At 36.9% G+C, this 12,786-nt stretch overlaps 3 protein-coding genes across 4 annotated transcripts in view; 2 read left to right on the forward strand and 1 right to left on the reverse strand.

Annotated features, from left to right (window-relative positions):
• The first annotated feature begins 123 nt into the window (after positions 1–123).
• On the forward strand, positions 124–2,605 carry LOC123013481 (caspase-8). Its single transcript, XM_044412003.1, has 5 exons — positions 124–298; positions 368–498; positions 549–1,313; positions 1,362–1,719; positions 1,765–2,605. Exons 1-5 carry the CDS (start codon positions 199–201, stop codon positions 2,094–2,096), a joined length of 1,686 nt encoding a protein of 561 aa, XP_044267938.1. The 5' UTR covers positions 124–198; the 3' UTR covers positions 2,097–2,605.
• LOC123013484 (thiamine transporter 1-like) lies at positions 2,597–5,516 on the reverse strand. The gene is made up of 2 exons (XM_044412007.1): positions 4,315–5,516; positions 2,597–3,634 (listed from the first exon to the last, which is right to left on the reverse strand). The coding sequence occupies exons 1-2, from the start codon at positions 4,618–4,620 to the stop codon at positions 2,675–2,677; spliced, it is 1,266 nt and encodes a 421-aa protein (XP_044267942.1). The 5' UTR covers positions 4,621–5,516; the 3' UTR covers positions 2,597–2,674.
• The window catches only part of LOC123013482 (retinoic acid receptor RXR), a 17,385-nt gene continuing 9,668 nt past the window's right edge, over positions 5,070–12,786 (forward strand). Inside the window, exons 1-2 of one of the 2 annotated variants that reach the window (XM_044412005.1) lie at positions 5,070–5,392; positions 12,107–12,392. In XM_044412005.1, coding sequence (XP_044267940.1) covers positions 5,374–5,392; positions 12,107–12,392 — 305 coding nt within the window. In that variant the 5' untranslated portion in view covers positions 5,070–5,373. Of the gene's footprint in view, positions 5,393–8,995; positions 9,462–12,106; positions 12,393–12,786 lie in introns of those variants that run through there. The other variant, XM_044412004.1, reaches the window with a different exon arrangement.

Below are 12,786 nucleotides of genomic sequence, written 5' to 3' on the forward strand. Positions count from 1 at the left end.
TAAATATGCGATAAGTCGTTTGAAATTTTATTCACCTATCTGTGGCGGCGGCCCTTTGATCATGTCCTTTTATTAGCCAATTTGGGGATTTTTGCTCTACTTTTTTCTTGTCGGTGACTCTGCAACGGGGAAGTCCCTTAACGTATTGCGTGTTTTACTGATAATTCAGTTAATTGTTATTAAAGATCATCGATAATAATGGGTGCATCATTTTCAAGTCGAGCAGACGATTATTCCGATGACGATTCATGTTCCGAAGATGACGGTAACGAAGTCTCATGCAATCAACCCATCAGTGGTAATTTTGTTTATCTCTAAATGTCAACGCAAGGATTACATAACCTCACTTATTTGTCTGACATTTCAGATGAAGATGAAGACATTTGTTTGGATTCTACTGACACCACAGATTCGGTTTTATCCCACCCAGCAATGCCAATAACACTAAATTTGGACCAAGTAATGTCAATTGAAAACGATTTGGACGACTACGAAAAAGTAACAAAAACGTAAAATGCTTCCCTTGGGGTGCATAATGGCTGTTTTAGGTCGCCCTTGTCTTTTTGCTTTACGAAGACCCAAAATCAGCGTTTGATCAACTAACAAGCTTGCTCCAAGGCTCCCACGACAAGCTTTTGTTTAATTGGGCGATTCACGAAAACGCAACCGCTCAAAAATGGCAAGAAAAGCTAGTCGAGGCACTTTGCATCATCCAAAACTACCAAATTATCTCAAGTTTGGGCTTCAAACGGGAAGACCTAACCGCCCGGTTTTTACCACATCATATTTTCACTCACGCTTATGTTAACAAAGTCCGAAAAGCGCTGTATTTCGTCTGCGAGGCTTTGCAGCAGAAAGACGTTGCTAGTTTACTCAATTTAGTGTGTAAAGACTTCAGGGACAAAGGATTTGATTTCAAATGCATCAATACGCAATTCCTGGAACTGTATTTACTACATTGGGAAATTGTGGAGTACGTAAAACTGGACGATTTGAGCAATTTATGTCGAGCTCTCAAGCAAATTGATCAGTTGGATATTTGTGATAAACTGAAGGAAATTGTCCCAAGTGAGAAAAGAGTAGATTGCAGTGAGAGCGAAGAAAAAAGACAATCAGTTAATGTCTTTGAGGAGATTTTAAATCCACGCTCCAGTTTGCAAAGTCTTGCGTCATTGGAAACGTCTCATATCAGTGCTGACAACGCTGCTTTTGTCAGTGATGCCAACAAATATTTTATTGACCCCCAAAAACCAGGCATTTGCTTAATCATCAATCAAGAGAATTTCTACAGAGAAGTTGACCAACGATATCGAGTGAGTTGTGAGGTTTGTTTTATTTATTTAAACAATTTTTTTTAACAGGATTTGCTTCCACGTCAAGACAATAAACTGGAACCTAGAATTGGTACACAATACGATAGAGACAAGCTTGAAACCACTTTCAAACAATTCGGTTTCAAAACTCTTGTCGTAAATGATCTCACCCACTTGCAAATGCTCGAAAAAATCGAACAAGTGGTAAAATCTGTCAACACCGAATCGAGTCTTTTCATTTGTATCATGTCTCACGGTGATGTGGGAGTCGTTTACGGCGTTAATAGTTGTCAAGTCGACGTGAAAACAATCAAACGTGTGATGTGTACCAAAAATCGTCCATGTTTATCGGGGAAACCCAAAGTTTTAATCCTCCAGTCTTGCCAAGGCACTAGATGTCAAAAAAGTAATGTCCTTGATTGTTTAATAACTAACTAAAATCGATTTTTAGTCAAATCAGATGATGATTATGAGACAGATGGCCCCACGTCGTCACCTGTAAAAGAGTCGGTGCCCCCAATCGCAGATTTGTTCACTTTCTGGGCCACAGTTCCGGGATACGGTGCAATAAGGAACAAGAAAACAGGCTCGTGGTTTATCCAATCCCTGTGTGATAAAATGAAACAATTGGGGGACAAATACCACTTTGATGATATCTGTACGAGTGTCATTGGGGACGTGAGTAGCAAAAAGTGGTGCCAAGTCAAGGACGAGGTCGCCATGGTACCAGAAAAGGAATCCACGTTGAGGAAATTGTTCTATTTACCGCCCATTAGATTGTAAGTAAAAATAGTGACATGGGAGTTAAGTTGGCAACATTGAAACAGCGTTGCCACTGATTTGCAGAATCACAGGTCACTAATTATTTTTTAATAATCTTGTGAGTTAAAAAATAGTAACCTGACAAATAAGTTGGCAATATTGAAACAATATTTTTATTTCTGTATTTGTCGCCCAGTGTAAATTAAAAAAATTGTGACCTGGAAATTAAGTTGGCAGCATTGAAACAGCGTTGCTAATTTAATTACAAAGTCACAGGACACTGTTTTACTATTAATTAAGTTTTTATAGTAACCTGACAAATAAGTTGGCAATATTGAAACAATATTTTTATTTCTGTATTTGCCGCCCAGTGTAAATTAAAAAAATAGTGACCTGGAAATTAAGTTGGCAGCATTGAAACAGCGTTGCTAATTTAATTACAAAGTCACAGGCCACTGTTTTACTATTAAGTTTTTATAAAAAATTGTTTTTTTTTAATTTCTACAACAAAAATAAAAAACTCGAAAACAGTCTTTTATTAATTAACAAATAAAAACAATATTTAATACTGACTATTAAGATTTGAGACCTAGTGAAATCTAGCTATCTGCTTTTCTATAATCTCTCTTTGAGCTGAGCCAACTCGCTAGTCCGATAGCGATGTATATCACACTGATAGCAATATGGTAAACCCCATAGACGAAATACTGATTTCGGGGCCCTAGGGCGAAGCCCACCCCTTGCGTGACTACGACCGCTGTCAAAATCGACTGAAACGCCAACGCTACAAACGTATTAATCCCAAAGACAAGCCCATAACTATCCTCCTTGATGCATTTCGCGATTTCTGCACTAGCTATAGTGATCATAAAATGGTAAAGCCCCCCAAAAGCGATATAACAAATATAACTCAAAATGACGTATTTGGTGCGCGAGGTGTACAAGAGGATAAATCCACTCATTAGCGAGCAAAGTGTGAGAGCCAACTCGCCTTTCATTTTCCAATCAACCCTCAGAACCCCCGCTAGCAGCGCCCCGATGAACCCCAAAACGGTGAGGACCGACTCGACAGCCCCGTTGTAAATGGGAATGGTTGCGTCGTCTTGGATCGTGTTCCACAACACTTGCATGTAGCATTGAACTTGGATGAAGCCGCACGTGGAGAGGGCCCACCAGAAGGACCATTTCAGGACGTAGCGGTTCGAGAAGGACTCCACGAGGTGGGTTTTCATGAGAGTGAAGGCGTTGAGGAATTTGCGCGAGTAGCGCTCCTCGTAGTCGATTTCGCGGTGGAAGTAGATGGTTTTGCGGACGGAAGGCAGGAAGAGGCTCCAGATGGTGGCTGCCAACATTGACGAGAAGGTGATGTAGTTCAAGTCGCGGTAGTTGGCGCTCTCGAGGGAGATGAGCAATTGGGCGATGATCCCCGAAATGGCGCGCCCCGCGAGGATGGCAGCCCGAGTGTGCGAAGTCACTTGCTGGTAGAAGTCTTTGGGGACTTTGGCGTAGATGTACGTGTAGTACGCCACTTCCGTCGCCATAAAAGTCCCATAAAAGACCTTAGGATTCAAAATTAAATCACTTGGGAAATTTCCACATGTACAATGGGGGCTCTCTCTTCATTATAATGCCCTATTCTGGACACAAATTAGTCTCAATTTAAATAAATATATTCGATTAGCGGCTTATTGGTTTATTTACATAAAATATGTAAATGTAAGGTTATGTAACATGTTAAGTTTGGGGCCTTTTTTTTGCATATTTTAATTAAAATTATAACATGGTAACACTATTTGCAATTAGACCCGCGGACGGATTTGCTTTAACACAAATTTAGAAGAAGTAGAAAGAAATTGTTTGAGGTTATGTAATTGTTAGGTTTCTTTTTTTCAATAAAAAAAAATTGTTGCCTCAATTATTACAATTGCAGACTTTTTTGATGCCTTTAACCCAAAGCAACCCCTCTAATTGGCTTTAGCCCCTTGTAAAAAATTGTAGGGTATTTTTTAAATTGAGGTTATGTAATTTTTTTAACCTTTTTTTTTTCAATAAAAACGGTATTAGTCAGTGGTAGTAGTATTCCAGTTATCAATGTTATCATTTGTATTTGGGTTAGAGTAATCCCTCGGCGCTAAATCAGTTTTTTTGTATTTTTTTTTTTTTCTATATTTGAGGTTATGTTATATTTGTCAAATTGGCGGTAAACTTGAAAGTGAACTTCACGGTTGACGGGTCTTACCTCAAGGACTTGTAGTTCGAGGAGGCTCTTGGTCCACAGAAGCATGCTCCATACCAGCACCCCCGAGAGTCCCAACAGGACGATGAGGGGTTTGTACCTGCACAAATCGGTGATGAGGAAGGCCACAATCGATTGGGCTAAGTAACTGTATGTTCCCACAGGATAGACTTGTTCGGTGACTTCCTCTTTGCTGACATTCCTCCAAGGACCCACCAGGAACTCGTAGACGAAGGGTTCCGACGGCCTGATTTCCTTCAAGAAGCCAAAAATTGATAAGAGGAGCGAAATTTTGAACCAATCGTTCATCGCGGTGCTTTCGGTTTAAATTAAGTACCAATAGCCACACTTGGAGACACAGCAAAGTAACATGACCTCTGTTTTTCGGACGTTTTATTACATCACAGCATCAGTCAGCGATTTCGCCTATTCAGGGGTTAACAAGCTTCAAGTAACACGCATTATTTAAAGCAATTTGTGCAATATTACTGAATCGAAGGTTATTTCGCATTGAAAATATTTAACGTTGTGAGTGGGGACCTCGGCACGTGTTTACCCAAGCTTATCGTATTTTTCAGCGAATTACGCATCTTTGAACCGTATCGCTAAAACAAACCCCATAAAATCCTGTTTATTGAACAAATTTTCCCAAAAGTTGTAAACGCAAATTGAAAAGCGCGCGATAACAGCGCACTGTGATTGGCCACAGCTGTTCCAAGGTTACGTCTTCAACTTTCTAGCGCTGAAGCGCCATCTGGCTCCGCTTTTCCGAACGAACTTTCAAGTGTTGTTTTTGGGGCCGTATTTTTCAAAATTGGTTAAGTTTCCTCGCGTGTGACTCCCCGAACTTCGAGTTTATCGAATGGGGCGCGTTTCTGGCGCTTATTTAATTGACGAAAAGGGCGGGAAAGTGTGCCAGAGAAATTAATGAGTTCAGAGGTAATCCGGCCATGTTTATTGCAGACAGAAACTGGAAAGTAGGCTTCGCGTTTGTGTATTGTTTTGAGTGAAAATTTTCAATTTTTCCGACTTGATGTGATTTATGTGAGTGTTTTGAGGAGCATGGAATCAACAGATAGAGGTATGTTATTCATTTTTGGCCAGATTGGGCCACACGGTGAGGGATTCTAGACACAAAGGGCAATGGCAAAGTCAGGGTCGAACTATTTGGTTCACTGACCGCATTTCCAATCTGACGCCAAATTCGCGCACACAAACCGAAAAATACAACAAAACAAACTAAACCACACTTAAAATTCACCAAAAGTACCCCAAAAAGGCCCGAAATCCCATTCTCTGAACCCAAAAAAATGTTTTTTTCTAACCCTACTGCAAGCCTTCTAGATAATAAACCCGAGCCAATCAGCAATTTTCCCAAAATTAATTTTTCATGTGAAAAAATCAAGAATGCAAATTTTGCAGTTTTCTTCCTTAGCAACAAGTGTCCGAAAATCTGGACAGGTGGCGCGACCAGTCAAACCGCCAGAATTCCCGCCGTGTCGAATTCTCACCAGTTCGAATTTTTTGCTTGTAGTATTGAGCCGACAGCCTTGACCTAAAATTGGAGCCGCGAAGGTCACCATTTTCAATTCCCATCACTTTAATAAATTTTGATTTATCGAAATGAGATTCAAACTTTTTTACAATTCAGATTTGATCGAGGCAAAAAACGGAGATAACGAGATGATTGCGCAAAATATATTATAAACAAATGAATAGGCATGAAGACTGTCTATTGTTTCGTTTGTTGGTGGCAATTTCATGTTTAATAGATTTGATTTTTGTTATTCCGATGTCGTCCTTGGGGTTTGACAAGGTGAATATAAATCTGGAAATATTTCTGCTTCAGTTGACTTGCCGAAACGTTTAATTAATTACAGTACGACATTCCAATTAAGCATTTTTGAGGAACAACTTCACGTTCCTACGTTTCGGAATGATGCTTTTAGAGTCGCAATTAGTTAATTAAAGGTAAATTAAGTAATAACTGTCCAATAAAGTCTTGCTTGTTTGAGTTGATAACATCAAAAAATACAACGTTGTAAAAAATTGTACATCATTGACCTTACACAGTGTTTTTTTTTTACTTGGCATTGGGATTAATTGACAACCTAATAATGAGATTATTTAGGACTGATAAATGTTGCTATAATTTCAGATGAATAAACTTTTAGTTATCGTGCTTATCATCAGTTTTTTTTAATTTAGTTTCCAACCATTGATGAATGTTTATCCAAAAAAATTGACATTTAGGGTGTTTCAATGAAAACGAGCCACTCCGAATATCTCAGAAACTAAAAAGACTTTGCAAAAACACTGAAACTCGTTTTTGTTTCCGAGGGGGAGATTTTTTGAGGTAATTTTTAAAGCACCCTCAGTAACCTCTTAACCCCCACGCACCCCAACTTTAAAAATTTTAATGGCACTACCCTACTTGTAGCTTTCAAATGAAAGCTATTTTAGCAAGGTTTTCAAAACTTTTTACCAAAATTGAATCAGACTATTCATTCTTGAGATACAGGGTATTCTAACAGAAACGAACTGTCTTAGAAAAAATTTGTAAAAAAAACCCGAAACAGGTTAATTTTGTTTTTAAAAGGGACATTTTTTGACGCAATTTCAAAAGCACCTTTACTAACCTCTAAAATGTCAAATAACACCAACCACTAGTGATACAAGAAATGAAAACACTTTTAAAATGCTCTTTAAAAGTTTTTTTCCAAAATGAAATTATTTTTATACAATCATAAAATATCGGCAAAAAACTAATCTCTCAGCAGTCAGTGTGTACAAAGGAACTTAAGAACTATATTGCTATTTTTTAGATACTTACATTAAATTTTAAGAAACGTTATTACTCCCTGTCCCTTAGTCCGATTATTTTGACAATAAAATAAAGGAATAAAAATAAGTTTGTTACAGTTTCAATAATACTTATAACAATATTAGTAGGTTTCTTGTAATTTATGTTAATAGTTTTTATTAGAAGTAATTACTCATTAGAAACATTATTTTTTGCGAATATCTTATGAATAAATAATCCCATTCAACTTTAGAAGAGGTTAAAAGAACATTTTAAAAACATTTTTTTTGATCTGTCGCAAGTGTCGGTGTCATTTGAAATTTCGAAATTGAGGTGGGAAAAGTTAAAGGGGGTGCTTTTAAAATTGTGTCAAAAAATGTTTTTATTTTAAATAAAATTAACCTGTTTCGTTTTTTTTTGCAAATTCTTTCTGGTTCGTTTTTATTAGAACAGCCTGTATCTCATGAATGGATGGTCTGATTCAATTTTGGTAAAAAGTTTTGAAAAGCTTGTTAAAATAGTTTTCATTTGATGTGCCACAAGTAGGGTAGTGCTATTTAAATTTTTAAGGTTGGGGTGCGTGGGGGTTAAAGGGTTACTGGGGGTGATTTAAAAATTACGTCAAAAATTGTCCCCATCAGAAACAAAATCGACCTGTTTCGGCGTTTCTGCCAAATCTTTTTAGTTTCTGAGATATTCGGGGTGGCTGGTTTTCATTGGAACACCCTATATACAGGTGTTCCGTCTAAACCTCACATAAGTTTAACCGTTTTCATTTAGATTTCATAATAGTTAAAAATGGCAAAGTAACCGATTTTTGAAGAGATAGTTTTAAATCCAGATATTTTTAAAAAAGTTTAAAAAACCCACAAACGTAATAAAAAATAGTTTTCTGTTTAGAAAAATAAAGTTGATACTCATTTCCGCTATAACCGGAAGTGACACCTTCTTGAAAATATTTTCATTGAGCAAGACTTAACCGATTATGACTTTATGCAATTTTTTAGTTAAATATCATTGTTAGAACTTAAATACTTCTAATGTGGGATTTAACCGGATCACCCTGTTTTTAATTAGTAATTATTTCTTAAGAGAACAAATAAGACTGAAAAGAGTCAACTTGAAGGGAGAAGTTGAATGTTTGACCTATTTTCATGATCACGAACATCGAAGGACGAGCACTTTATCAAAAAGTTTATCTGTGTTTTACAAAATAACTCTCAACACGATTTATTATTTTTAAATTAATTGTTGAAAATAAATGCAGATTTAAATTTTATGACCAGCTGACAAAAGGAACTGTCTTTTAACGTCGGATTTTATTGGCAATTCAAATTCTTGTGATGTTGCCATAAAAATTCTATCAGCTCTTTAGCTAAGTAATTTTTTTTATTACTGTGGCAATGTTTGGGAAAAAAATAAAAAGATTTTGTGAAAACACTGATTATTGTACTTTTTTTAATTCTTCTCCGAACCCTAAAGATTCATTTTGAATTGATTTTTTTGATTTTTTCACAATTTTGTTCAATCGAGTTGGACAATTTCCCCAGATTACGATTTTCCAGAAATCGCCACCATAGTGGTAACAAAATCGATGTCCTTGTTCCACCAAGCAAATGAAAAAGTAACTAAATTTCGTCTGGCCGCCTAGATCCCATTATTTTTGCATCGCGTGATCAGTTTCGTCATTTTTTCCCCTCGTAGTGTTCGCAGGTTTGCCAACTGTTGCATAAATCGTTTCAAAATTCGTAAAATTCATCTGCCGTCCCTTGAAATTTGCGCCAAAATGAATCACCGGCAAAATAATCGCAGTCTCGCCCCTCCTTTCCGCGGCCCCCTCGAAATTGGTCGTCGTCGTCGTCGTAGACTCGCAGACTGTTTGCGACTGTGAAGATCGAGGTCGGCGGCGTGCTAGAGACGCGCGTGTTTTGTTTATTACGACTTCCAACGCCGTCTCTGATCAATCCCGAATCCTGCAACAAGAGTCGAGTTTGTATATGTCTGGGTGTGCGTGTTTTTGTGGTGGTGTGCGTGTGGAAGTTATTTCTCGGAACGCTGGATTAAAAAAATGTGATATTAAATTATAAAGGATTTTTATCTCGGCTGTCTGCTGAGTTTATTGTTGTGATTAAAAAATGTGTACACATCAAAAAGTCTGAAATAAACACTTTTTGCTGGCTTGTTGGTGGAGTGTTGTTTGTGATAAAGTCGGTCTGTGATAGTTATTAAAAATTTTCAAAAATGATGAAAAAAGAAAAACCTATGATGTCGGTGACTGCCATCATCCAAGGGGCGCAAAACTGGAGTCGGAGTCTTCCTAATTTCGGACCTCCACACATGTCGCTAGGTATAAAAAAATCGCAATTTGTATTAAATATAGCGCCAAGGATACATTCAAGGATTTAGCTCAGATAACAATTTGACACCTGTCAAGTCTAGTCTGAAATGTTTATTTTCTTTTTGTTTATCGGCGTCTTCATCTCCAGGTGTGACGCAGCTGTTGCGAATTTTTTACTGGTCTAATTTTTCTAATTTACTTAATTCCACAGTTAAAATAGACGCTGTTTTTTTCCTAATGGAGGAAATTGTTAAAATTCAAGGTTGATATTTTGCGTCGATACAGTTGGCATTTTGTTGGTTTCGTCGGTTTTTTTTTTGATAAAAATGGCTAGACTGGTTGCTTCATTTTTATTGATTATTGGTTATTAATTGTACATTGTTTGGTTTATCGTAATAAAAATATTGACCAGTTTTATGGTGTTATCGCAAGGGGCGCTATAGCTGCGTTTTCGTGTGGATGCAGGAAGGAGATAAAAATTTGTCTTTGACGAGAATAGATTTCGGTTGTTTAGGTAGTTCTAATCGAATCAATGCCATTAAATGTACTTATTTATAGAGCTGATGAGCGGAGAATTTAAAATATATGTATGCTAAAACACTGTGTAAATATTGAGAAATAAACTGAAGGGAATACGAAATAAAAATTGTAAACTTGTTCGATGCGATTCTAAATTTGGGGAAAGATGCAGTAGCGATGTGGGCGGTGAAATAAAAAACACGAAATTTGTTGTTTACACCATCATTAACTTTCAACAAATGTTAACAAAAACTTGTTGGTGGCGACAAAAATGTGAATAAAAGGAAATATATTTAATTGTTGACAACTACTACCCTTAAAAATGTCTAGAGAGCATTTTTCAATATGAGTTTTTTCACCAAATGTCGATTTTTATTGTAGCAAATTTTAACTAAAACGTCAATAACACTGATATTTTCACTTTATTTTCAAATTTTAATTTAATAGTTTTTCATAAAACTTCTCGGCGCATATTTTCCATGCTTGAGATTTTATTTTGTGCTGGAGGACGCAGAAAGGAATTTGCTTTGTGCAAAATCTTGACAAATTGTGAGGACTGAAATGTTTAAATGATTTAATCAAAATAAGTTTTCTTGACAATCTTGTTTTTCTTCCTGAAAAAGGAAAAATGTGCAGTCACGCTGATCCTCCTTGCGGTAGGCCGAACATCGTTTTTCCTTCTTCGAATTCCCAAACGCTTCACATGATTCATTCTGTAGCCAGCAAAAAGCGCTAACCTTGCCGCCGAAGATAGATTTCTGGGATGTCGACAATAAAAAGTCTCCCGGAGCAAAGCACATGTGTGTATGAAAAATGAAAGTAACATTTCTCGGAAAACTGTTGATACTTTTCCAAAAATCTAAAAAAAAAATTGGTCAAAATCGCGAAGCGAAAATCACCGTGTCGATAACAGATTCCAGTATGATAGGAAAACAACTTTGACGGGAAAATCAATAACAGGGGGAAAATTTTGTTGAAATTTAAACGAGAAGGAAAGTGCGTCGCAAATCGATAACAGTTTTTTGACTTTAATATTCGAAATTTAAATTTTAAAGTACATAAATAATTTTTATTTTGTGTGGTGAAGGCAAGGTCAGATTGTTGATAAGAATTGGGCATAATAAGGGTTCATTGTTATTAATTTTAATTTGGTGTCCTCTATCGGATTTCTAAATTTTTGATTTTCGATGAGTTTGTTTGAGAATTTTACTTATTTAAAGCGGAAATTCAGCATAAATACTGAGAAATTACATTCATTGTTCGTAGAGAAGCTCGTGCATGGCGAATTGGGACAAAATAGGTATAATGTTTAAGGATTTCCGGGGAATTACACATTTAATAATATTATTATTTATAGGCGATTAAACAATCACATTTTGTGATATAACAAAGTTTAAGAATTTTGACAGGCTGACTTGACCTGACCTGACACAATTATGAGTTATGAATTCTATTGTTGCTCTAGTTTATAAATACGTGCAAGTGGGAAGTACCAAAAAAAACGTGACATTGCCAACATAAAAAATAGAGCACAAAAGGTCGTTATTTTTTAAAATGAGTGCTAGAATTGTCGAGATCTAGTCCGGATGACATTTGTTTAGAATAACTTTTACGATCAAGACCAGCTTCCACACTTTCGTTTGTATTTCGGTAACCTTCAGGGTTTTTTTCCTTTTCTCCTGTGAATAAACCAATTGTTTGGCTCGTTGTAACAAAAATTCCACATACATAAATTATTAATTTGTAATTGTAAATCAATTTCCTGTACGATTCGCGATACGACTTTTCTCAGTTAAAATCGCCGCCTGGCAAAAATCCTCGTCGGTTATTTTATTTTTACGTGTCCGACCTTGGCAGGTTTTGTTTTCTTTGAATGTTAATTTTAATGATAGTTTGCCGCTTCCTAACATATCTAGTTTTACTATAGCGTGTTTACGTTGAAACCTTGAACAAAAGTCGTCTGCAGGTCAAATCAGTATAATAATAAATAAGAAATTGTGCGCTGTTTTCGACGTTTTTTTGCCACCTGGAAGACGGTAATTTGCGTTATTATCGCCGGGAACAGACGCTGTTTAAAAACATAATGAGAGCAATCTTTTTCGTCTGATATCGATTCAATTTTTTCTCTATTTTAGCCCTTAGTCTGGACCAGAATCTCTCGATGGGCAGTTTGGGAGCGCCCCAGTCCCCATTGGACATGAAACCTGACGCTTCCACTTTGGGCCAATTTAGTCCTCAAGGGCCCAACAGTCCCGTTTCGTTCTCAATGGGAGGACACGGGAGTCTCCTGAGTCCTTCGGGGAATACGCCCAATAAAAGTTCCGGGTCGCCGTATCCGCCAAATCATCCCCTCAGTGGCTCCAAACATTTGTGTTCGATATGCGGCGACAGGGCGAGCGGGAAGCATTATGGGGTGTATAGGTGAGTCGACAAAAAAATTTCAGTAAAGCGGAAAACAGAGCATTCAAGGCGAGTTCTTGCTGCGCTCTGTTTAAATCAGGATGCGGATTATACACTGTGTCAATTTTAAAACTTGCAATCGGCAATTTCTCTCAACTGAAATAGTTATTTACATTCGTGTGCGGTAACTTACATTTTACAGTGCGAAATGAATTTGAAGCACGACGCGCAGCGGAGTGCTTTAATAATTGAGCACTGTAAAATGGTTAACGCACAAGATTTGTATTAAGCTTTTTGGCCGACGTTTAAACAAAAATCTACAAAATTCAGAATTAATACAAGTAAATACGTTTGACATTAAATATCACGGTGGCTATGCACTCTAATGTCAAACAATTAAAAAAGACGCAAAAAC

Source organism: Tribolium madens, unplaced genomic scaffold, assembly GCF_015345945.1.
Source record: "Tribolium madens isolate multiple individuals breed KSU strain unplaced genomic scaffold, Tmad_KSU_1.1 Scaffold_96;HRSCAF=242;Tcas5.2_LG5, whole genome shotgun sequence".
Classification (NCBI taxonomy): domain Eukaryota; kingdom Metazoa; phylum Arthropoda; class Insecta; order Coleoptera; family Tenebrionidae; genus Tribolium; species Tribolium madens.

Coding starts and splice junctions, on each gene's coding strand:
- LOC123013481 (XM_044412003.1), top strand. CDS start 199: ATGGGTGCATCATTTTCAAGTCGAGCAGACGATTATTCCGATGACGAT. Junction 299..367: donor ATGCAATCAACCCATCAGTG/GTAATTTTGTTT, acceptor CTGACATTTCAG/ATGAAGATGAAGACATTTGT. Junction 1,720..1,764: donor AGGCACTAGATGTCAAAAAA/GTAATGTCCTTG, acceptor ATCGATTTTTAG/TCAAATCAGATGATGATTAT.
- LOC123013484 (XM_044412007.1), bottom strand. CDS start 4,620: ATGAACGATTGGTTCAAAATTTCGCTCCTCTTATCAATTTTTGGCTTC. Junction 3,635..4,314: donor TCGAACTACAAGTCCTTGAG/GTAAGACCCGTC, acceptor TTGAATCCTAAG/GTCTTTTATGGGACTTTTAT.